Source organism: Carassius gibelio, chromosome B19, assembly GCF_023724105.1.
Source record: "Carassius gibelio isolate Cgi1373 ecotype wild population from Czech Republic chromosome B19, carGib1.2-hapl.c, whole genome shotgun sequence".
NCBI lineage: Eukaryota > Metazoa > Chordata > Actinopteri > Cypriniformes > Cyprinidae > Carassius > Carassius gibelio.
In genome coordinates this window covers 172,418-195,997 of record NC_068414.1, presented here as the reverse complement: position 1 = coordinate 195,997, position 23,580 = coordinate 172,418, and the positions used below count along the sequence as shown (strand labels likewise).

At 38.7% G+C, this 23,580-nt stretch overlaps 1 protein-coding gene across 2 annotated transcripts; it reads right to left on the bottom strand.

Moving 5' to 3' along the window:
- Window positions 1–8,239: 8,239 nt before the first annotated feature.
- On the bottom strand, window positions 8,240–21,465 carry LOC127978528 (adenylate kinase isoenzyme 1). 2 transcript variants are annotated; one of them, XM_052583249.1, is made up of 7 exons: window positions 21,341–21,465; window positions 12,586–12,618; window positions 11,554–11,589; window positions 10,009–10,172; window positions 9,784–9,900; window positions 8,418–8,609; window positions 8,240–8,326 (listed from the first exon to the last, which is right to left on the bottom strand). In XM_052583249.1, the coding sequence occupies exons 2-7, from the start codon at window positions 12,590–12,592 to the stop codon at window positions 8,258–8,260; spliced, it is 585 nt and encodes a 194-aa protein (XP_052439209.1). In that variant the 5' UTR covers window positions 12,593–12,618; window positions 21,341–21,465; the 3' UTR covers window positions 8,240–8,257. The 2 variants fall into 2 exon arrangements, with proteins under 2 accessions (XP_052439209.1, XP_052439210.1); XM_052583250.1 differs by lacking the exon at window positions 21,341–21,465 and adding an exon at window positions 17,974–18,071.
- Between the last annotated feature and the right edge of the window lie 2,115 nt (window positions 21,466–23,580).

The following is a 23,580-nucleotide window of genomic DNA, read 5'->3' as shown; positions in this document are numbered from 1 at the left end:
ATTGACAATTGTAATTCGAAGAAGAGATTGTCAAATTTATTGTTCGTGATTGGAATGCAACGCTGGACATCACATGTAAACCCAGGAGATCAAGTTAAATACTTGCATTGACTTCCCCCCCCAGCCAGTGAAACCAGACTGAAATTCCTAAGGGGGAAGGGCTTTAAACCTTTGTCTTCACAGAAAAGTCCCTTTGCCAGAGAATGGCAAAGAAACTGTTTTTTATACATTATATATGGACCAGAATGAACTCAAAAAGACTTCTAAATGAATTGTTCCATTGCTTAACTCCATATTCATTTATGTGTAACCCACACATTTGACTATCATGTATAATCACTTATTCTGTATGTCTTTTGATAACTATAGGATTCATAGTCATGTCTAGTATTGACATAATCGAATTTTCTTGCTTGATATTGTCCTGACAATCATTTATTTGTAAAATATATCATAATTGTGTTATAGGAATCATGTCCAAAATTAGATCCTGCGAGGCAGGAACCACATGCTTGGTAAGATAAACAAATGATTTATGACCCCAGACCCAAGACCATATCTGATTGGTCAAGGCAACATTTGAGGGGTGGCCAACAAGGAAGTTTTAAATACTTTGGACCCCATGAAATGTCGCCTTTTAGTTCTAGTCTAGCTGCTGCTATTAGCCATGTCGGCTTTTAGTCTAGCATTGCTTGTGCTATCAGTCATGCCTTGCTTTTAGTCTGCTTTTAGTCGCTAGCTGCTGCTATTAGCCATGTCTGCTTTTAGTTCCAGCCTCGTGCTATTAGTCATGCCTGCTCTTAGCTTTCAGCTTTTAGCATTGCTACATAGCTTTAGCTTGTAGCATCTAGCCATGCGGTTAGTCATCATTGTTCTTTGAGCGCGGCTCCAGCGTGCCTGCCTGCTGCTACTATGAGAAGGAACACAACCTAGTCTCGTCAAACTTTATTTCTTTTCTTTTCCGTTTGAGAGTTTCGTGTTCTCAGTTAAGTTTTGTAACGTCCATTCAACTTCAACCAGCGAACACGACTCTGCACTTTCAGCCAACGCCCAACAACCACGGGCTTCCCAAGACGTCACTTCAGAGACTGAACTTCCAGCCAATCAACGACCTCGGGATAGCCCTTTCACCGAGGCTCCTTCTTCACAGGAGATGCAAGTAACTTTACCTCCAGACTGTGACCTTTACTGGTGTATCTAATATAATTTTAACCTCATTGAGGAACTCAATGCGAGCGCTAATTACGTGATTGATGGTTGTTCATGTTTATGCAATTTAACGTATTGCTGTTAACTTGGGATTCCATATTTCCATTCTCTTAAACTCATCTTTCCCTAACTTTCGACCTTCCTGCAACTTGTGTGAATGTGTGTGTGCGTGCGTTTATGTGTTAGATTAGTTTATATGTCTTAGATTTATCTAATAAAGCCTTATTCATATTGAAAAGAGAAGTATCTTGTGTTTTGTGCTTACAAGTTAATGTCTTAAACTGCCGATCTTGTTACGGTGCTAATTGATAGTGTTTTCACTATAGTTTGGATATTAGTATCCAGCGCAGATTTGATGTTAAACGGCTCGTTCACTGAACCGCAGGCGCGTCTCCGTGAACAGCCCGGAAACAGTGATTCTGTTCAAATTCCCTTTAAAATCTTAAATGATTCCCTTTGAGCTAAATTGACCTGTTTCCCTTACATGACCCAAAGATGGTAAAGGATTAAATTTCCAATCATTAGAGATGAGCAGACCAGTACCTCCACCTCTTCCAGTCAAACGGGGAGAGTGGGAAAATTAGAAATTATTGGAGAGTGCTGTAGGTTTAGCAGTGTCCTCTGGTTTGATCCAGGTCTCTGTTAGGGCCATGAGATTAAGCTTTGAATGACTAATAATAGAAGTAATGAAATCGGTTTTGTTTACAGCAGACTGGCAATTCCAGAGACCAATAGGAAAAGAAAGTAGTGTATTAGCAGACATAGGCAAAGTATGCAGGTTGTTAAGATTGCGCTGTCTACATGTTGCATGTGTGTTGCATGGTTTAAGAGTGGTAATGATAGTAGGGATCTGGAAACACATAGTAAGATTTGGTTATAAACAAAAAACAACTGAAACAGAAATGAAACAAGGAAAAGGAAAAAGATTAATCAAAACAATACTTGTATTGTACAGTATTTATATCCCCTGCCGGTGTCCCTGCCCGGTGGAGTCGCACGGTAGAGTCGATGGTCTTTACACTCTTCGGTCTTCACACGAGGAGGGCTTAACTGGAGGGCTGCCGCGACTGCTGCCGGGGTATACTAATCTTTTTTAAACCCGACAAAACAGAAATTGAATTCAGCTGAACGTACTTTACTGTTTATCACAACAAAGGTCTAAGCAAGTGCACAACACTGACAACGTATGCGATAGAGTACGAGACCAAACGCAGCACTTCTCAACACAGTAAACAAACAAATGTTTCCTAGCAACGACAACTGCGCTAAACACTAATGAGACAATAAATAAATACACTTACGATCTGCTTTTAACTCCCGCTGATTTACCTGCTTCTCACAAAGGGTATTTCTTTACACTCTCTTGGCTGGTGCTTGAACACACTTTACTGTTTATCACAACAAAGGTCTAAGCAAGCACACAACACTGACAACGTATGCGATAGAGTATGAGACCAAACGCAGCACGTCTCGTTTAAGGAGGTTTTTGAACATCCCACTGATGCAAAGGAGGCAGGTGAACAGGTGTTAGCTCTCTGCCAAGGAAGGAGATCAGCGGCAGATTATGCTCTCTCATTCTGCACTCTAGCTGCACAGACAGGGTGGCCGGAGGATCCACTAAAACTCCACTTTCACAGAGGTCTGAGCATGGAATTACAGGCAGAATTAGCCTGTTGTGACGAGGGGAGATCCTTGGATCAATTCAGTGAGCTGGCCATTCAGATCGACAACCTCCTATGCTCTCGTCGTCAACTACAGCTCTCTTCGGCTCCAGTCAGCACCACAGCTCTCTTCGGCTCCAGTCAGCACCACATCATCATGTCCTGACACAGAACCCATGCAGATTAGCTTTACTCATCTCAGTGGAGAGGAGAAAGTGAGAGGCGTATTCATCAACATCTGTGCCTATACTGTGGATTACCTGGACACATGAGCACTTTTTGCCCCAACCATCCGCCTCGCAATCCATCTGCAGTGAGTTAAAATTCTAGTTCTTCCACTGCTTTAGAGACTTCAGTCACTTTAGAAATAAATGGGCAGATCACAGAGACTACAGCCTTGATTGACTCGGTGGCTGCAAGAAATTTCATTGACGCCAGTTTAAACAAGAGACCAGGGGAATTAGCTCAAATGGTAGAGCACTTGCTTAGCATGCGAGAGGTAGCGGGATCGATGGTTGGCTGACCGCTGGGCACTGGCAGATGGCTGACTGCTGGGCATTGGCCGAATTCAATTCACCACAAAAGACATACAATTATGTAATGGAGTGCTTCACACTGAACGTATCTGCCTCTTAGTCTTCCAATCTCCACGAACAACTAATGGTGTTTTAGTAACAAGATTCGGGAGAAGCGGGTCAGTTACTTATCCACACAGATGTGGATTATCCACAATCAAGTTATCAATACCATAGTATTAATTTCGCTGACTTACCTCTATCCATTGACAGTTTATCAGCATCCCTCCTCCACCCCATCTCCTCACTTCGAGTTCACTTTATAAATATAAATTCAGCCATTCCTGAGCTCAGAGCCCTTCCCCGGACAGTACGCCAAATATGCATATCATACCTCAGCTAATTATATGTAGGCGTGAACTCGTGTATCATTCTGCAACTGCCTTTGTTGGAGAAGCATAATCCCTCAATCTCCTGGTACGAAGGACAAATTATGCAGTGGTCAGAGTTCTATCAACAGAATTTTATCAACGCTACTCCAGTCAGAAAGGAGAGGGAGGGCAACTGCCAACTTCCAAATGCCTGCTGAATATCACTATCTCATCGAGGCTTTCAGTAAGGCCAAGGCGTCTGAACTGCCTCCTAAAAGAACAAATGACTGTTCCATCGATCTCCAACCTGATTTACATCTTCCCAAGGGAAGTGTTTTCCCTTTATCTCAACCGGAAACTGAGGCTATGAGGTCTTGTGTAGAAGAGCAACTCTCTAAAGGATTTATTTGTCCATCCACATAACCTGCCTCTGCTGGGTTCTTCTTCATGAAAAAAAAAAGATGTTGGTCTTTGTCCCTGCATCGTTTATCGAGAACTCAACAAGTTTCGCTACCCCTTGCCCCTAGTCCCTCCAGGTCTGGAACAGCTCCGAAAGGCAAGGTTCTTCACCAAGCTGGATCTGCGCAGTGCATACAATCTCATTTTCATCTGAGAGGGTGACAAATGGAAGACTGCATTCTGTACTACTACTACTGGGCACTATGAGTATCGAGTTATGCCGTTCCAGCTTGCGAACAGTCCATCAGTATTCCAGACATGTTATATCGCTGGGTCATTGTCTACATAGATGACATCTTAATCTACTCCTAGTCATACCAGGGGCATGTCAGGCAGGTTCGGGCAGTCTTACAACGTCTCATCAACCACCATCTAAATGTCAAAGCCGAAAAGTGTGAGTTCCACAAGGTGACTGTATCATTCTTTGGGTACGTAATCGGTTCGGAAGGGGTGTCCATGAATAACAAGAAGGTTCACGCTGTTGTCAACTGGTTTCTATCAGCCACCTTAAAGGAAAGGCAATGCTTTCTAGGATTTGCCAATTTCTTTGCCAAATTCCCAACTTGAAGACCATAGCAGCTCCAATGACTTCAAAGGTTAAAAGGAGTAGCCAGCACTTTGAATGGTCTTCATCAGCTCGATCCCCCTTCCAGAGCCTCAAGGAGAAGTTTACTACTGCACCTATCTTGCAAAATCCAGATCCAGAGTGAAAGTTCATTGTAGAAGTAGACGTATCAAGCACGGGCATCAGTGCAGTTCTCTCACAATGACAGGTTAACCCACCTAAACTTTATACCTGCATCTTCCATTCCCGCAAACTCAGTCCCACCAAGCAGAACTACGATGTGGGCAACCAAGAGCTTCTTGCAATGAAGGTCGCTTTTGAGGAGTGGCATCATTGGCTTGAGGGAGCCAAAAATCCCTTAGTTGTACTCACCGATCAACGCGATCTGGAGTATCTTGAATCAGCCAAGAGTTCCATCACTGACAGGCAAGGGGGTCACTGTTCATCACTAGATTTCACTTCACAATAACCTACCATCCAGGCTCTCAAAACACCAAGGTGGATGCTCTCCCGACTCTATGAATCTTCCATACTGTCTCCCAGCCAAGAATCCATCCTTCCATCTACCATAATTCTCGCACCCATCCAATGGGACATCATGATGGGAGATCACGGATGCTCAAACCACTGAACCACCACCAGTCAGAACCCCACCTAACCTAACCTTCGTGCCTCAAGCCGTATGACAAATAGTCCTTCAGCTAGATCTTTAAACGTCCAGCTCTGGTCACCCAGGTATTGCAGCAACACTTAGAAGTTATTAAATAATAACTTCTGGTGGCTTACTCTACTCTACTGGAGCCGCTATCTCTTATGGGCCGAGTATGCTCAGAATTCACTCCACAAACATGGAAATGGTATCACTCCCTTCCAGTGCATCCTGGGTTTCCAACCACCTCTATTCCCAGGGTCCAGGGAACTTCACAACTGGCTACAACAAAAGGCAAGAGACATGGAACGAGGCCCACGTACATCTTCAAAGAGCAGTTCTTCATACTAGAGAACAAGCTCATTGTCATCAGCTGGATCAGTGGGTTTGATTCTCCACCCGAGATCTCTGTCTCCGGTTACTAAGCCCCCACTTTACATGTGCGGTCAGAAGGTCTGGTCTAAGTGCTCAGTCCATTGTCTGTGCGACTCAATGAACCCCCCCCCCCCCCTCCTAAGAATATTCACCTGGTATTTTATGTATCTAAGATCAAGCCTGTTATTCACTCCCCCCTTCAGCCCCAGACCACTGCCCCATCCTAGACTCATCAAGGGGTCACGGCTTATAAGGGCACAGCAACTAATCGATGTGAGGCATAGGGGTAGAGAACACCAAAACCTGGTAGACTGAGAAGGTTATGGTCCAGAGGAGAGATGCTGGGTTCCGGCTCGTGACATTCTGGATTGTACCTTCATCGACCAGTTTCATCAGTGTCATGGAGTCCTCTGGAAGTATCCCTGATGGGAGGGGTACTGTTGCAGGTCAGGTTGCCCTCTGGCTCCCTCTGCTGTCTGTGTGTAATGTCTTTTTCGGCAGCTTGTGACCAGTGCAATCAGCGCTGATCTGGCGGTGGGACTGCGCTGAACACTGGCTGACTCTACCCCACCTATCGCTGATTACCCCTTTCCTTTATATTTCTCTTCTGTCCAGTCTGTTTTGTGAGTAGTTTTGGTGTTCTATGTGTTTTGTGTCCTGTGTCCTGGTTGTTTCTTTCTTTGGTGTTACACTCACCTTTGTCTTCCCTGCTCCCAGTCATGGGCAATCTTCTACTTCCTTGGTCCGCATCTAATTGCAGACTGAAGACATTTATTTTACATATTTATAAAGCTCTTGACAGATTAAGATGTGAAGGACCCTGCTTTACAGTGATTTGAGAAGAGCTACGGGTTGTTGGGTATGATTTTGAGCTGTTCTAAAATCACTGCAAACCACGGTTTCACAGGGTGCATCGGATTAATTAAACGATTACTATATATAGCTGGGAAGATATCATAAAATAAACACACAACAGTAAAAATCTATTTAAATAATGTTAAATTTAATTATATAAACATTACAAACTTTAATTTGAAACAAAAAAAGTATTTCAAAATCAGACAATGGAGAAATAAAAAACAATTTAAGTTGCTGATTATATCTATTATATATTGTAACAATACCCTTCAAGTTTATTTATATACAAATATTTTAGTATTTTCACAGCATATTAAGGCACTCTTTTGGTACAATTTGCACTCCATAACTCCCTGATTTGTGGAATTTTCTACATAGTGACATCGGTAATGTAGCTTTTCTACCACAAATTCAGCTGTTAACACAATTGTTTTTAAAATAATGTCAACAGTTGACATCAACAAAAGTATATTCCACCAATTGACAACCTTTAGAGCTCACAGTTGGTCTGTCAGTAATGTTTAATCAGTTATTTTAAAAAATAAATTCCTGTATGGAGAAAATTTATAGTTTGAGATAAAAATGAGATAAAAAGTAGAAAATTATGACTTTAAAAGTAAAAATTAAAACTTCAGAAGCTTGAATCATGACATATTAAATCATAATTGTAAGCTTAAAATATACAAAATGATGATAATAATAGTTGGGTTTTTTTTTTGCCCTTTTTAACTAAAAATCTCGATTTATTGATTTTAAGTATTTGTCATCATTTGTTACAATTTCAACATCATAATTTTGACTTTTCATCCTATAATGGTTACTTTTAAAGTCATTATGAGATGAAAAGCTAAAATTATAATTTTAAAAGTAATTGTTGTCACATGGCACCAAATAAACACAACACTAAGAGAAGACAGTGACAATTGTGACATACAGTACCAAGTTAAAATGACGTAAATTATTTTTTTAATCTCTAAAATAAGATTAAGCATGTCATAATTTTGACTTTTGTTTCATAATTATGACTTTATTATGACTTGGCAAAGCATGGTTTTCTTTCACTGCAGTAATAAGCTTCTGTATGTTTCACAGAGTATTTATCAATGGCTTTGAACACACCTCAGTCAGTCATAATCAAGGACTGGATCTATCTATTTTATAATAACATATAAAGTGTAGATATTATTTTCAGTCTGGAGCACTAAAGAAGGAAGAATCGTGAAGGCAATAAATCTGGATCTTTGTCACTATTAGCAATTAACACACACATTGAGAGAGAAAAGGCATTCGAATGTCAGCTTGACAAAACACATAAAATAATACAGAAAAGTTTAAAACAGCTTTAAAAAGTCAGAAGGCTGCCAAATCCATGTGTCTGTGTAGTTTGAATGTTTTATACAGCCTGTGGGATGCGTGAAAGGCAGTTGCTAATGTATTCTGGCAGGTTGCTAGGGTATTACTAGTGAAACACACAATCCAGTTGAGAGATCTGATGGATTTAGTCTCAGGTTGGATTTTCTGTTTAATAAGGAATATACAGTAGGAGAGAAAAGGCAAAAGAATCACCCAAACAAGAGTTTGTTGTCAAGTGCTTTTTACTTCAGCTCATCGATAGCTTTTTCAGCAATAGCAAATACCTCATCAACTGGCAGCTCAGAGTTAATCTGGAGAAGGAGAGAGAAATCATAGAATTGAAGAGAGAAACGGTGTCATGTTGGACTGAATCATTATATTTCTGTCATTGTTTCTTCTCACCTTCCTAACAATGCCGCGTTTCTCATAGTAAGCGATGACGGGCTCAGTGGCTTTGTAATAGAGATCCAGACGTTTCTTAATGGTCTCCTCGTTGTCGTCTGCACGCCCGCTGGTCTCTCCGCGCTTCATCAGCCTCTTCACCATGGTCTCGGCTTTGGCGTCAACGTACAGCAGCAGAGCTGGAGCGCCGATCTGATAGAGAGAAGAGCGACATGGCTTGCTCCATCTGAATGACTTCTCAAGGAGTTTTTACGTTTTGGAAGCCAGATTATGTGTGTGCTTGTAGGTGCAGGTCATTCAGGAGATTTGTGGCTTGTGATTTACTACTAATATAATTAACGGCATACTGAACTTACTTGTAAGTTTTCATTGATTACACAGTTGTTTTGTACTGGACACAAATGTGAAATAAAACTACAATTTCATAGTTCAACATTTGCTTTTTACCTGAAATTTTCAGCATTCTTTAGATGGGTTGAAGATAATTGAATTGGATGTAATTGTTGTTATTTTTCGAATAAGAACACTTTAACTATGTTGTTGTTTTATTTACGCTAGCTGACAAAAGTTTCAGCAAGAACTTTATTAATGTTTTTAAAAAGAAGTCTCTTCTTCACACCAAGGCTAAATTTATTTCAACAAAAAATTTAATGAATTAAATATTGTGAAATATTATTACAATTTAAAATAGATGTTTTCTATGTGAATATTTAATATTTAGGTTAAAATGTTTTTTATTGCTGTGATCAAAGCTGAATTTTCAGTATCATTACTCCAGTCTTCAGTGTCACATGATCCTTCAGAAATCATTTTAATATGCTGATTTGCTGCTCAAGAAATTATCGATTTTGAAAACATTTGTGCTGCCGGATATATTAGTGTAAACCGTGATACATTTTATTTTTCAAGATTCACAGATGAATATAAAGTTCAAAATAAGGTCTTTTATTTTATTTTTACTATTACTTTTGATCAATTTAATGTGTCCTTGATGAATAAAACTTTTACATTCTTTCAAAAAAGCTCTTATTGCCTGCAAACATTTAAATTCTGGTGTATATTTACATGCAAAAAAAAAAAAAAATGCAAAATTATCTCATATTGTGTGGTTTATTAAAAGACTCTGCAGAACGGAGTGACAGTAGATGTATTCTAAGTGTGAAATAATGTAATGTATGCACAATGTTTAGGATTAGCGCTAACAGTTTAAGAATTGGACAATGAAGTCACCCTTTGTTGAGCACTAATGGTGATTCCATCTGCTCTGATCAAATGATGTCAGTCCTGAAATCCAGTCATAAATGACACCATTTGCTGAGATTGACATGTATGCTGTCTTTGAGTTTGTGTGATGATGTTCTTTTACCTTCTTCTCAAACTCCTCTCCCTGTTTGACCTCACGAGGGTATCCGTCGATCAGGTAGCCCTTTGAGACGTCAGCCTTGGCGATCATGGCTTCTTTGATCATGTCCAGAACTGTGTCCTGCAGAAACCAGAGCAGCATCAGAATGAACTCTGCTCATGATAACGGCGAGTGACGTTGGGACTGAGAAATGCTTTTATCCAGGATGTGAAGAGTGATTGGACTGACCAAAGGCACGAGTTCTCCCTTCTGCATGATGGCCTGGAGCTGTTTGCCCCTCTCTGAGCCGGACGCCACCTCCGCACGCAGCAGGTCACCTGAGGACAGGTGAGTGTAGCCATACTTTGCCACAATCTTCTCACACTGGGTGCCTTTTCCAGAGCCGGGGCCACCTGACATAAGAAGAACACTCATCAGTTACCAATATAATATTACTTGATTATATGAATGATTTTGAAAGAGGTCATCTGTGCACTAAGGCTGCATTTATTTGATTAAAAATACAGAAAAGTGTTAAATATTATTACAATTTCAAATAGATGTTTTCTATGTGAATATATGTTAAAATGTAATTTATTGCTGTCATCAAATCAAAATTTTCAGCATAATTTCTCCAGTCTTCAGTATCACATGATCCTTCAGAAATCATATGCTTATTTGATGCTCATCAACATTTTATGATTATTATCAGAAAATGTTTTTTTGTGTGTGAAAATTGTGATACGTGGCTAAAAAAAAAGTTAATTAATACTTATTTTTGGCATGGATGCAGTAAATTGATCAAAAGTGTCAGTGAAGGCATTTATAATGTTACAAAAATAATTTAGTTTCAAATAAATGCTGTTCTTTTTTTTTAGAATCCTGAACAATAAAATGTGTCATGGTTCCACAAAAATATTCAGCAGCACAGCTGTTTTCAACATTGATAATAATCAAAAATGCTTCAGGAAAAGACTGAAGGTTAAACATTTTATTGTTATATATGTGTGTGTATTTGTAAAGACCTCTAACTAGCTTGCTCTGTTCTTTTTTTTTATTCTGTTTTCTTTTTATTTATTATAATAGTTAAAATCCCATGCTACGTGTACTGTGTTAACCTATCTGAGACTTGTTATAGCACTTATATATCATTGCTCTTTTTGTTGTTTTGATTGCTTCCACTGTCTTCATTTGTAAGTCGTTTTGGATAAAAGCGTCTGCTAAATGAATAAGTGTAAATGTGATGTAAATGTAAGGTTTGATCAAAGGAATATATTACATTTCACAATATATTCACGCTGATATTTAATAGTTTTTATTGTATTTTTAAATAAATGCAACCTTGATGTGCTGAAAGGTTTTAAAATCCTTCATTCTTAATTATTTCAAACCTTTGAGTGATGGCTCATAGACGCATGCTTTACTAGGAGTTTATGTGACTTTACACTTAGCAGCAAACAAACAGAACAGAACAGCACTGCATTATTTGAAACATATAGTCATGAATTCATCAACTGATTTGCTTTCACTCAGAAATTGCTGGTAAATTCCATTTATAATTACAAAGAAATTGCATGTAATCTTTGTTTACAACGTTTATATTTTAAAAATATTTTTTACAGTGTATCATGATGCTTTTGTCATTCCTACAGAAAGCTGGTCTGGTTTCACAATACGTTTATGATTATGCCAACACGGCTTATGATTATGAGTTTCCATTTACAAAAGAACGCCTCATTTGATTAATAATTTATTTTACCAGACAAGGTGAAAAGTAAAGGCAGTTCAACTTACCCACCACAAAGACGATCTTAGCATCTTTAAGTTTATCTGTGACACAATAAAACATTCACATCAGTCTAAATGTAGCATGTGGAGGCTGTGCTATTATTTGAAAACTCTCTGAGATCTCAGTACTATCAGACTGTCTTTTAACTTCTGTAGTCTGATGTTCTCCTGCAGACATTGTGCTCAAATCATTTACCATCTGTCTTCAGCACGGCGACTGCTGATTTACTCAAGCAACCTAAGCCCATTTCTGACCACAGTATTTCTGCTTCACACTGATTCTGCTCTTTCCTTCAGTTACTTCTGAATGCTTGAGTTCACCATGGCAACTGTTGCCAAGGTTTGATCCTGAACTACTGATGACAGGTAAACAATAGCTGCAACCAATACAACACACTCCTTTATTTATTGTAACTATATATATATATATATATATATATATATAATAAAAATGCAAACTGTACACCTTTAAGGCAGACACATATTTTGCTATGTGTATGTTCAGTTTCACTATATGTTAGACACTATGTGCTTCTTTTTTGTTATTTTTTCATTCATTCATTATTTTAAAATTGAGTTGTATGTGTCTTTAGTTTCTCTTTCTCATTCCCCTCTAACAGGGAATGCTATCACTACTTTTTGCACTATAAAGAAGCATTACAGTGAAAGCCCACATGAGGTCATCAGAGACCATCAGATGTTGATGAATGATGAAGACGTTCATTTTTGTGTGTTCATGTCGACTTTCCCTGTTTATCTGCTCTTTAGTTCTTTGTATTTGTGTTTGTCATTGAGTTTAATTCTCAGACTGCAGGTCTTTGTTTAAGAGGTCCATGTTTTAAAACACTTGTTGTGTTTCATGACAGTCTCAAACTAATCTGATTTACAAAAGCTCTACCATTTACTGAAGGCTGTTTCTTTCAGGTGACTGTAAAATAACTCTAAATCTCATTACAAATAAATAAGTAAATTATAAATTAATAAACAAATAAATATCTTTCAAAATATTAAATATTGTAAATGGAGATAAATTCTTACCTGCCATGGTTGTCTGTTATGTGAGAGATTATCCTAAAAGAGCAATAAAACCAAGGATTAGTCCAGATAAAGAGTGGAAAAACTACTGTTCTTATTGATTTGAAGTCTGTCACTCGTTCAGAAAGTTCACAATCATTTCTGATGTGGTTGATACGAGCAGATTCTGAATTAATGTTGAAATGCAGACTCCGGAGGAGAAACATTGCTCAAAGCATCATTTCCCAACAGAGTCCTGTAACACTGTCACACACTGGCCAACAACACTTTATACATTTACACCCCTCCGCCCCAAACACACACACACACACACACACACACACACACTCACACACACGCACACGTATTGGGTTTCCATGCTTTATAGGACTCTTTATAGTTGTAATTGTTTTTATTCTGTACAAACTGTTTTTTCTATCCCCTTAACTCAACCCTACCTCTCACACAAGATATTAGTAAAAAAAAAAAAAATAAAAAAAAAATAATAATAATTCTGTACAATTTATGTTGTTTCCTCATGGGGACCAGAAAAAAATAATAAAAAATGACAAAGATTTTGGATATTGCCCATAAGATTTTGTCCCCATAAGGTAATGTATATTTCTGACTCATCTTTATCTATTTACCTCATTGTCTCTTTGCCTGTTAATTTAGGGCTACTGCTGCCGGCCAGATGGGTGCCCAAGCAGGATTGTATTGCTGTACCCCCTCGCTCAAATATTATGAAAAAAAAAAAAAAAAACACTACAGTGATTTTCCTTAGGTGTCAGTTATAATCATCAAAATTAAAAGAAATAAACATTTGAAATATATCAGTCTGTGTGTAATGAATGACTATAATATACAAGTTACACTTTTTGAATGGAATTAGTGAAATAAATCAAATTTTTGATGATATTCTAATTATATTACCAGCACCTGTAGTTAGGCTAATGATGGTACAGCACATTAATTTTTTTATTTTGTTGGGTTGTTCGCTGTTTTCAAAAATCATTAAAAACGTAAGATTATAAAACATAAAAATAGCAATGTGTATCTCTGTTTTGTCCATCATTATCCATCGCAGGAATTATTTTCTCCTTCGTTGTCCATCGGAGTCAATCCTGGGATTGTAAATGCCCGCAAGCAAAAAAAATAAAAAAAAAATAAAAACACAATATAAACGAATAGATTTGATCAGTGACCTCTTAATTTTTTATTTTATTTTATAATTTTTTTTGGAAAGGGGGCGTTTTACCAACACCTCCGGAAATGCACATTTCATGTCAATAACACCCCTGAAATTTAGAGAATGCCATTTAGAAAGCAAAAGTGCAAAGAAAGAGAGTGATTATGGAAGTGATTATGGAGTGATTATGGAATATTTCACCCTACCCTAATTTTTTGAACCAGATGAAGAGCTAACCACTGGTGACCTTTCCAACGTGATTACGTCATGCGATAATTTGCACACACGCATCCTGGAGCTATAGTGCAAGACGTGCATTAGTGTTTACAAAGCATATAATGTTGTTGTTTTTTTAGTTTTTGTTTTTTTTTAGAAAATGACAGATCATTTTGCTTTATAAGACCCTTATTACTCGACTGGGATCATGTTCTGCATCACCCTTTGATGCAGCATTAAAACTGCAATTTGGACATTCAGTCCTTTGGCCACCATTTAAGTCCATTAAATGGAGAAAATGTTTTTCTGGAATGTTTTCCTCAAAAACCCTAATTTCTTCGCGACTAAAGACAGAAAGCCACAAACATCTTGGATGACATGGGGGTGAGTAAATGATCAGGAAACATGTATTCTGTATTGAACTAATCCTTTAATACACAGTAAATCGTGGCCCTCTAGCGGTGAAAAATAAAAATACACACGTTTGGCGGGAGAACCTAATTTTGGCTGTGTTTTTCCTGTGTTTCTCTGCGCGGGTGAATGTGATTCGATGCACTGCAAAAACAGGATCTTCTCAGAACAACTGGACAAATAAGTTGCGGTTTCTTTGTTTTTACAATCAGTGATTAGCAATATATTTGCCATTTTGACTAATCGTGTAAATTTTCATGTTAACAACGTAAACACATTGCACCATTACACCGTCAGAGCTGCTTTTCGCTGTGTACGGATCACTTGACACACGTGATATGCACGAACGAATTACTGTATAAAGGTGGGTCTACATGGTGTGATTTTTGCTATCGTACGGGTTCGCATGTGATTATTTTCAATCATGTGGAAATCGTGTATGCTCATATGGTCACGGCTCGTTTCATGTGCGTGGAATTATGATCCGAGCAGAGTGCCTTACGAGCACTTCCCAACCTCCCGATCATTTTTTTAAATGTCTAAAAAGTTTGTGAGCTATCGGTTTGAATTCGTGACGTGTGCGGTTGAACGAGCTGATTTGTTGATCTATCTGAAGTTCACCAATCATGAACTAAGAAAACCACCGAAGAAGAAAGACGAATAAGGCAGCGCCACAGCGAATGTGGACTATTGACCAAGAGGATAAACTCACTGAACTCTCTCTCTCTATCACACACACACACATGTGTATGTGGTTTACGGGGACTCTCCATAGACCTAACAGTTTTCTATACTGTACAAACATATTCTATCCCCATACACTACCTCTATCCATCACGGAAAAATGCATGTTTAAAATTTAAATGAAACACCATTTAGTATTTTTTAAAAGCCATTTGGTTTACGAGGGCACAGGAAGTGTTCTCATAAACCATGTTTACGTTGTAATACCCATGTCATTATAGACATTTGTGTCACACACACACACACACACACACAAACACATCATGGCTTGTATCAATATTTTATATGAAGTTATGAGAGAGGGAGAGCAGTTATATTAACTTCTTGCAATTGCTTCGGAAATTGGCAGGTCGTAAAATCGTGTCATATATCACGTTGTCCATACGATTTTCAAATATACTCACTCGTGACATGTGCATAGACATACGATTTTCCAACCATCAGAATTCGCACCGTGTATGCCCGCCTTTATGCATGTAATTTCCCTCAAAATCGTATGTATGTATAGTAAAATATAAATAACAAATGCTATGAACATGATATGAATTTATATATATATATATATATATATATATATATGTATATATATATATATATATATATATATATATATGTATATATATATATATATATATATATATATATGTATATATATATATATATGTATATATATATGTATATATATATATATGTATATATATATGTATATATATATATATGTATATATATATGTATATATATATATATATATATATATATATATATATATGTATATATATATATATATATATATATATATATTAGGGGTGTAACGATACGCGTATTCTACCGAACGGTTTGTTGAACTAATTATATAAAAAAAAAAAAAAAAAGTGAAATATAATGATATGCGTTCAACAAGGTAGCCCAATAACCCAAACGACGTAACAGGCAACGCCCCTGACACCCCCGAAGAAGAAAAAAACACCAACTTATATTTTTATGTTAGGCTTCTCAGTCAGGTGCTCGCTCACTCAGTACGCGCTGAGTGAGTGAGCAGTTCATGCACGGGACGCAGTGGCCAGTGCGTTTAACAGACCAGAAATAGAAGATCCTCCAATAACCAACAGGTCTGGTGTTTGAGTGCACTTTGGATTCCTTGTAAGCTATAATGGTGATGGCAAGAGAGTGGTGGATAAAAAAACAACGGTCGCATCTGAAAAAAAAAACACCAGCGGGAATACTTGAAACATGTCAACTCATTTACACCGACATCACCTTAGTGTGTCAGTATCTGGGTAAAGACGAAAAAAAGGAGAAACATACACGCAACAAACTATCCCCGCAGCATTTAGACAGACATTTCCAACTGACTCAAACAGGGCAAAAGACATCACCGCGGCGATTGGTAGGTTTCATTTACGTTACATTTACATTATAGCCGCGGATATGAGACCTTACTATTTACCATTCATTCTGTCATTACAGGCTATAATGCGCTAGGCACGTCTTTCTCCTCCTTTCCAAAGCGCTCAGGCAAGAAGCACTCCTGAGGCGTCTGCCTTTGCTAAGCAACAATGACGTGCTCTCTCCATGAAGACGCGGAAATTTCAGCAAAGGATAAATGGATTTGCAGCTCTAAAAATCGCTTGCAGTAGGCTAGCTCTGCTACTAAATTTATTTCAAAATTGCAATCCATATACAACTATGATCAGCTGTTCCTTCATCTTGGCTGTGCTTTCAATGTTGTGGGAAAGGATGAAGCTGATTGGTTAGTTCTTTTCACATGACCCGCGGTGCGCTTGCGGCATTCTAAAAAGTTTAGATGTTTTTACATTTTGCTGTATCTAAAACATACCGAACCGTACCGAACCGTGACATCGTTGTATCGTATCGAACCGAACCGTGAATTTTGTGAACCGTTACACCCATAATATATATATAAATATAAATTCATACCATGTTCATAGCATTTGTTATTTATATTTTACTATACATACATACATATTGGATTCTTCAGAGCAGCAGCTGATCCACACAGACAGGAACAGCACAAGCTTTCACACACTTCACCACATTTGACTCGCTTCTGCTGATCACAAGTTGCAGTATTTTCTCAACGTTACAGTATTTTTCTTTAGTATAAACTCTTGCTTGTGAATAGTCAGAAAATCAATTCAATAACAGTTGATGAAATATTTAGCATTGTGCATCAAGTGAAAGCTATATTTTTTTTTTTATTAAAATACAGATGCGCAGCGTAGAACATTATACAAATCCTGTAGGGTAAAGCATTCCCTGATGCTTTTAAAGACATCAGTTTAACCATCTTTACATCAAAAACTAGATTTAGAGGCATTATGAGATGGTTATGAACACATAAATGAACTGACGTTTCTCACAACTGTGCCATGTGAGCTGTCACACCGACTGGTCACACCTAAACACAAAACCAGAAGAGCAACCCACTGCTTATAGACATTAAGAGCTGTTACTGCCTCACAATATGATCTTATAAAGTTGACTGGAATTCAAAACTCTCAAACATTAATTTATTTGCATCTATTTATACCATCAGTTATTTCTGCAGAGGTATTTTTCAGTCTCAAGTTACACTTAGTCACTAACATGAGGTATGTTTATGCAAATAGGTATGTTTAGACTGCAGCCTAACAGCTGTGCATGTTCTCTGCATTATTATCTGTATGAAACAGCTCTGTCAGTCGGTCTGTTGAAGTGTAGAGGTTAGTGACATTCAAACTACACACCAACCACAATGACTGAGTCTTTCTAGACAGGATTCATAAAGCGTAAAGACTCTGCATCAAACACTAAAGCAGAGAAAGAGAGAGCTTGTAAAGAGTGTGTCTTACTGTTCGGTCTGTCTCGGAGCGTCTGGATGGCAAGTGAAAACAGATCCCTTTTTCTTGTGACGGCACTACTGGTCATGTGACCCACAATGCTTTGCATGCAAATGCTGTGTTCTCAAAGACTTGTCCTGCTGGTCTGTGCTTTAGTTGCAGTGCTGTTTTAAAAGAGCAGTGCTATAGTAAGTTCTCCTAATTGAAGATGAAGATTTGAGAGGAGGTGGTCTTATTTTAACGTCAGATCTCTGCTCACTGTTGGAGCATTTGTTGTGAATTTAAGCCAACTGCATCTGAGGATTTACAGACAGTGTTTTCAAGGGTTTACTCAAAGGTGACTGCATATGTTCACCCTGGACTTCAACCACTGAACCTTTTAAATGCAACAAGGTTGGCACAAATATTTTTGGGGAAAAAGATTATGACTATGTTTCGTTGTTATTATGATGGTGATGTATCATCTGTTACAAGACACACTTACTCAAGACTCATAATGTGTCATATTAATATTAACACTGCATAAAACATTGTGTGTGTATATATATATATATATATATATATATATATATATATATATATATATATATATATATATATATATATAGTGTTACAAATATTTCTTATAATTTAGATAAATATATTTAAAAATGTATAAGAAAATTTATATGGATCTAGTAAATGAACTTCAGTGAAAACGAGCCTGAGCAACAAGCATGACCATTTAAAACTATGTGTTTTATGAAACATTACAAAAGCGTGCCACTCCTATTTCCCCCCCCATTGTCTAATAATTACTTTGTCAAGCCAACATTATAACTATGTTATGCAAGGCACATTAAAACACTACCAGAATTTACATTCATAAGGCACAATGTCTGAAATGTAGTTAAACTGCTGAGTTTCTCAACTACACTTATTTACCATGCCATATGATTTTACTGATCAAAAAGCTATGCAATCAGGAAAAGACAGACTGAAACGAAGCACAACCCTATCACAAAAAAATAGCTGCAGGAAGTGGTTTAAGACACATTCCTGGCAAAATGTAAATGCATCGGCTGCTTTTCTATGCGGGTGACCCTGTGCCACTGTAAATGTCACCCAAAGACCTGAATCAGCAATGGACACTTCAGCACTGCATGCACTGCCAATTATGGTGATTCTGTAGGACTCTCTGGCATGTGAGACAGTTGTTCTTGGCTCTAACTTAGCAGCTGGTTTATATGGTTGCATGCATGTAATGTATAGTGTGACGCAGCAGATCTGATCAATTGAATATGGCAGAGTTTCAAGAGCACGTGAAGCAAACAGGTCCAGCAGCTCTCGCTTTCTGCAGCTACATGTCTTATTCCTACTGACGTGAAGTGTCTATGTTGGAAACATTAGCCGAGAATCATAGCAGGTTTAATGGCTTATGTTTATGCTTGTATTATTTGCATTTAAGAATGATTAACTGAAGTACGGTATGTGGGTCATTCTCAGAAACCGCTGCCATTTCTATCACTATGACTTATTTCTTGTGCAATTAACAGCTTACCGAACTCTCATTATTTGATAAATTGAATTTTTTTAGTGTTTCGTGCACAAGACATGTCATGTAAAAAACATTATCATCACTATTTGCTTTTTTGAAAAACCAACATTATTATGGTATTTTGGCAGAAACTATAGTGCCATGATCAATTAAACATCAGCGTTTGGGTTGTAGTAGTGTGTCCATGTCTGCATCAACCAGCAAAATTAATCAAAGGTTATAAGGTGTTGGAAGGACTTTGATTATGTAATGCTTTGGTAACATAACACTTACTTTTTGGTTACTAGACAGCATAACACTCCAAATTCATGTCCGAATTGAAGACGAGAAGGCACAAATGCAACGTGATATGCACAGAGCTGTCTCTAAATTGTCTATTAAAAGCTGGTGTAAAGATGAGCCGGTTCTCTCAGCAGACAGCTGCTCAGTGCTTCCCATCAGCACCCACAAATGAAACCTTCATTTGTTGTATAAAATGCATTTCAACATAGATTTCAGTGATGCAGTTAAACATTGTGTATTCCTATAATATTTGCAAATAGTCAGTTTGAACTGATTTAACCCTATTTCTGCACGAGTTTCCCCTCTGAAAAAAAAAATGTTTAAAAACAACTCTCACTCAGAGTTTTTCTAGTAAACAATTACAGAAAAATGGCAAGTAAAACATTTAATTAAACATAAAACATTTTAAGTAGAAAGACTTAAATGGTATTTTCTTGTAAATGTACTTCAGTAATGTTGTAATAATGATCCAAAGATTAAAAAAATGTGGAATTGTGTTGAGTTGTAAGTTGTGAGTTATTGACAGAAAAATTATCAAACATAATTATCTTTATGATAGGGGACATACAAGTTAATGAACTAACTTGTTAGCTGTTTCTATCCATCCATCTATCTATCTATACTTATATACAGTATTTAAAATACATTTTTAAAAAAATTAAAATATATATTGAACATTTTTATATAATATTTTTTACTAATCATTTATATATACAGTATATATATATATATATATATATATATATATATATATATATGAATATTGAGTCCAATTACATCCGCTAGTTACTACAAAACCTATTTTGAACTCTGTTCTGGAGTAGCATATTTTTAGGAATATGGGATCCCAGTAAGTGTCTCCAACTAGATGAAATGTCACATATGACCTCATAAATCAGCCATCAAAATTTAGAACTGGTTGCATGTATTTTAATGCGACTCAGGGTCATGTGACGCATCTGTGGACACCTTGTGCTCAATTTCTGGTGACATTGATATGAGGGAAACTTTGATCCTGTCCTATCATATAGATTGATAATCCTCCCATCCATCCATCCGCTCATGAGGAGATGCTAAAAAAAGATGTTCTACTATGGCAGCAGCTGATGTCCACCACATAACCAGCGCACAAAACGCTTTCATTCTCAAACCCACTGGAAAACCCCATTTCTGCTGTTGCCATGGTGATGGAGCTGCTGTAGCTTTAAGAAAGGAGAACGGCTTCGTTTGACGTAAAAGAGGCCATGTTTACAATGGAGAACATGTGACTGATTCTATCAGATGTTTATTCCGGAGCGTGAGATCAGCACTGCATTCAGCAATTCGTGAGAAAACACAAGACGATTGCAATGATGAAACAACACAAATGCCTATACGCATTTGTCCGTTTGACATTGCAGCTGTCAAAACATATTCTCATGCAGCTTTAACCTGATCAGCCTGTGAACAGCAAGACCTTAAAGAGCTTAACTCACTCTCTCTCACACACACACAAACACATACACGATAAGGCATTTCCGTGCTGTATTATTGCACTTCCTCTCAGTGTGTTGTACTGACCTGTCTGTCTCTCTCTGTCTGTCTCTGTGGTCCAGTGAAGGCTGAGTGTGTCCGGCTGCTGTCTGTCCACTGCACGGCAGCCCTCCCTCTGCCAACAGCCACTTTATATAGTCTTGAGCAGCTCCAGCGGACGCACGGCACACTGGGAAGATGGAGGGCTGCTGGGAGAAAATGCAGGAATGTTGATGAATTAGAGCTCATGATTGCTCTCGTGAAAAAGAAGTGTGCTTAATTGTATTAAAAGTGTGCTTTTTGTGTACTTCAAATCTTAAAGGTATTCTTTATAAAAATTCACTTTTTGTATATATGTGCATAAATGTATTAATTATACATTTGACATAATTACAGTATGATTTTGTGTTTTAAATAAGTACACTTATTTTGAAGTATTTATCAATATACTAAAGCACGTGTAAAATAATTGATTAAATATTGATTAAATTTAAATTACTTAAATTTTTACTTAAGTGTGTTCTCCAAAAGTAAGTCTGTTAATGTATTTTAAATGTATTACTATTTAGTCTATAATATATACTATGTGCATTAATGCAATTAATAAAAAATACATTTCAATACACTTTCTTATACAGTATACTCAAGTAACACGTATTGTCGCCACATACCCCCACTCGCCACATACCCCCATCGCCCCTCGCAGGCCGGGGGGTACCCTCGAGACTGCGCTCTACACCCCCCCCCCACCCCCACCCCCCTGCGGGAGGGGACCGCTCACGGGGCCCTGCGGGAACCTGGGGGTAGGACAGACGAGGCGAGAGAAAAGGAGATGGAAGGAGGAGCAATAGAGATGAGAGAGGGGAGAGAGGAAAATAAGAATTCCGGTTCCCAGATGCACTGCTGCTCGGCCCTCCACCAGCTGGGTGATCTCCTCCATGGTGCCTGGCAGTGGCACTGGACGGCACTCGGCGGACAGCACGACACTCCTCCGCCACCCGGTGGACGGCGACGGCTCCTCCGGTTTTGGGCAGCCGGCAGGAGTCCCCCGTTCCCTGCTCCTCCCCGTTCCGGCAGATGGCAGCAGACTCTGGCCCCCTGGTGAACGGCGCCGACTCTTCCGCTCCCTCATGGACGGCAACCACCCCTCCACCTCACCTGCGGCCGGCAGGACAATCCTCCGCCACCCGGTGGACGGCGACGGCTCTTCCGGTTTCGGGCAGCCGGCAGGAGTCCCCCGTTCCCTGCTCCTCCCCGTTCCGGCAGATGGCAGCAGGCTCCGGCCCCCTGGCAAACGGCGCAGACTCCTCCACTCCCTAATGATAAACTTCCTAACCATCGGGAAGAATGAGGCGGGAACCAGCGCACAATCAAACAGAAACTTTAATAATCACAAAATAAATGTAATTTATTAATAAGATTCGGGAGGAGCGCGTCAGATACTTAGCCTAATCAACACAGGTGGACCATAATCAAGTAATCAATCCCATAGTATAAATATCACTGACTTACCTCTATCCATTGACAGTTTATCAGCATGCTGGTTCGCTTCGTCAGTCACCTTATCACAGACCCAATTTTCATACCAACGAAGAGTGCTACACAGGGGATTTATAAGACCTGCTGCTTTTGCCGGACCCGAGATCATTTCTACCCAGCCAAACACGGCCGGTGAGCAGCATTAAGCGTCATCGCGACAGCTGCTCTCCTCGCCAAGCCACACGTCGTGGCCAATAGACCGTGCAAGCTCAGAGCTCGCCTCGCTCAATACAACGATTACGCCGCCCGAGACCGAGTTCTCGTCGAGCGCTGGATTGCAGCAGAAAGAATCCAACCAGCCCGGGCCGAACCCCGGCTCTCACCACGGCTCAGCCTTTTACCATGGCGTTCCGGCCGAGTGGCAGTTTGAGGCCGCTTCCTCTAGCGGCGCAGACCGCGCGACGTTAACCAATACATTTCCAGGCGAAGACGCTAAAAACAGGTTCTTCTTTTTCTTCATTGGATTTTTACGGCAGTTGGCATCCAAAGTGTTGCATCTAAAAGCAGGTTCGCGGCTAAAGTTTAAAAGTTGTTAAATGACGTCATGTGTTTTATGGTGATTTTGGCAAACCAGCGTAAAGGTGCATTACCGCCACCCAGAGATGGGACCAAGTCACACATGTGCAAGTCTCAAGTAAGTCTCAAGTCTTAACCTTCAAGTCTCAAGTAAGTCCCAAGTATTTTTTTCTTGGGCAAGTCAAGTCAAGTCAAGTTACAAGCTATGTCAAGTCAAGTCCAAGTCGTCACCT

What these genes read in the sequence shown, in the direction of transcription:
- LOC127978528 (XM_052583249.1), bottom strand. An exon ending in AGGGAGAACTCGTGCCTTTG is followed by an intron (nt 9,901 to 10,008) that starts GTCAGTCCAATC and finishes TGGTTTCTGCAG; the next exon opens with GACACAGTTCTGGACATGAT. An exon ending in AACGCGGCATTGTTAGGAAG is followed by an intron (nt 8,327 to 8,417) that starts GTGAGAAGAAAC and finishes CTCCTTCTCCAG; the next exon opens with ATTAACTCTGAGCTGCCAGT.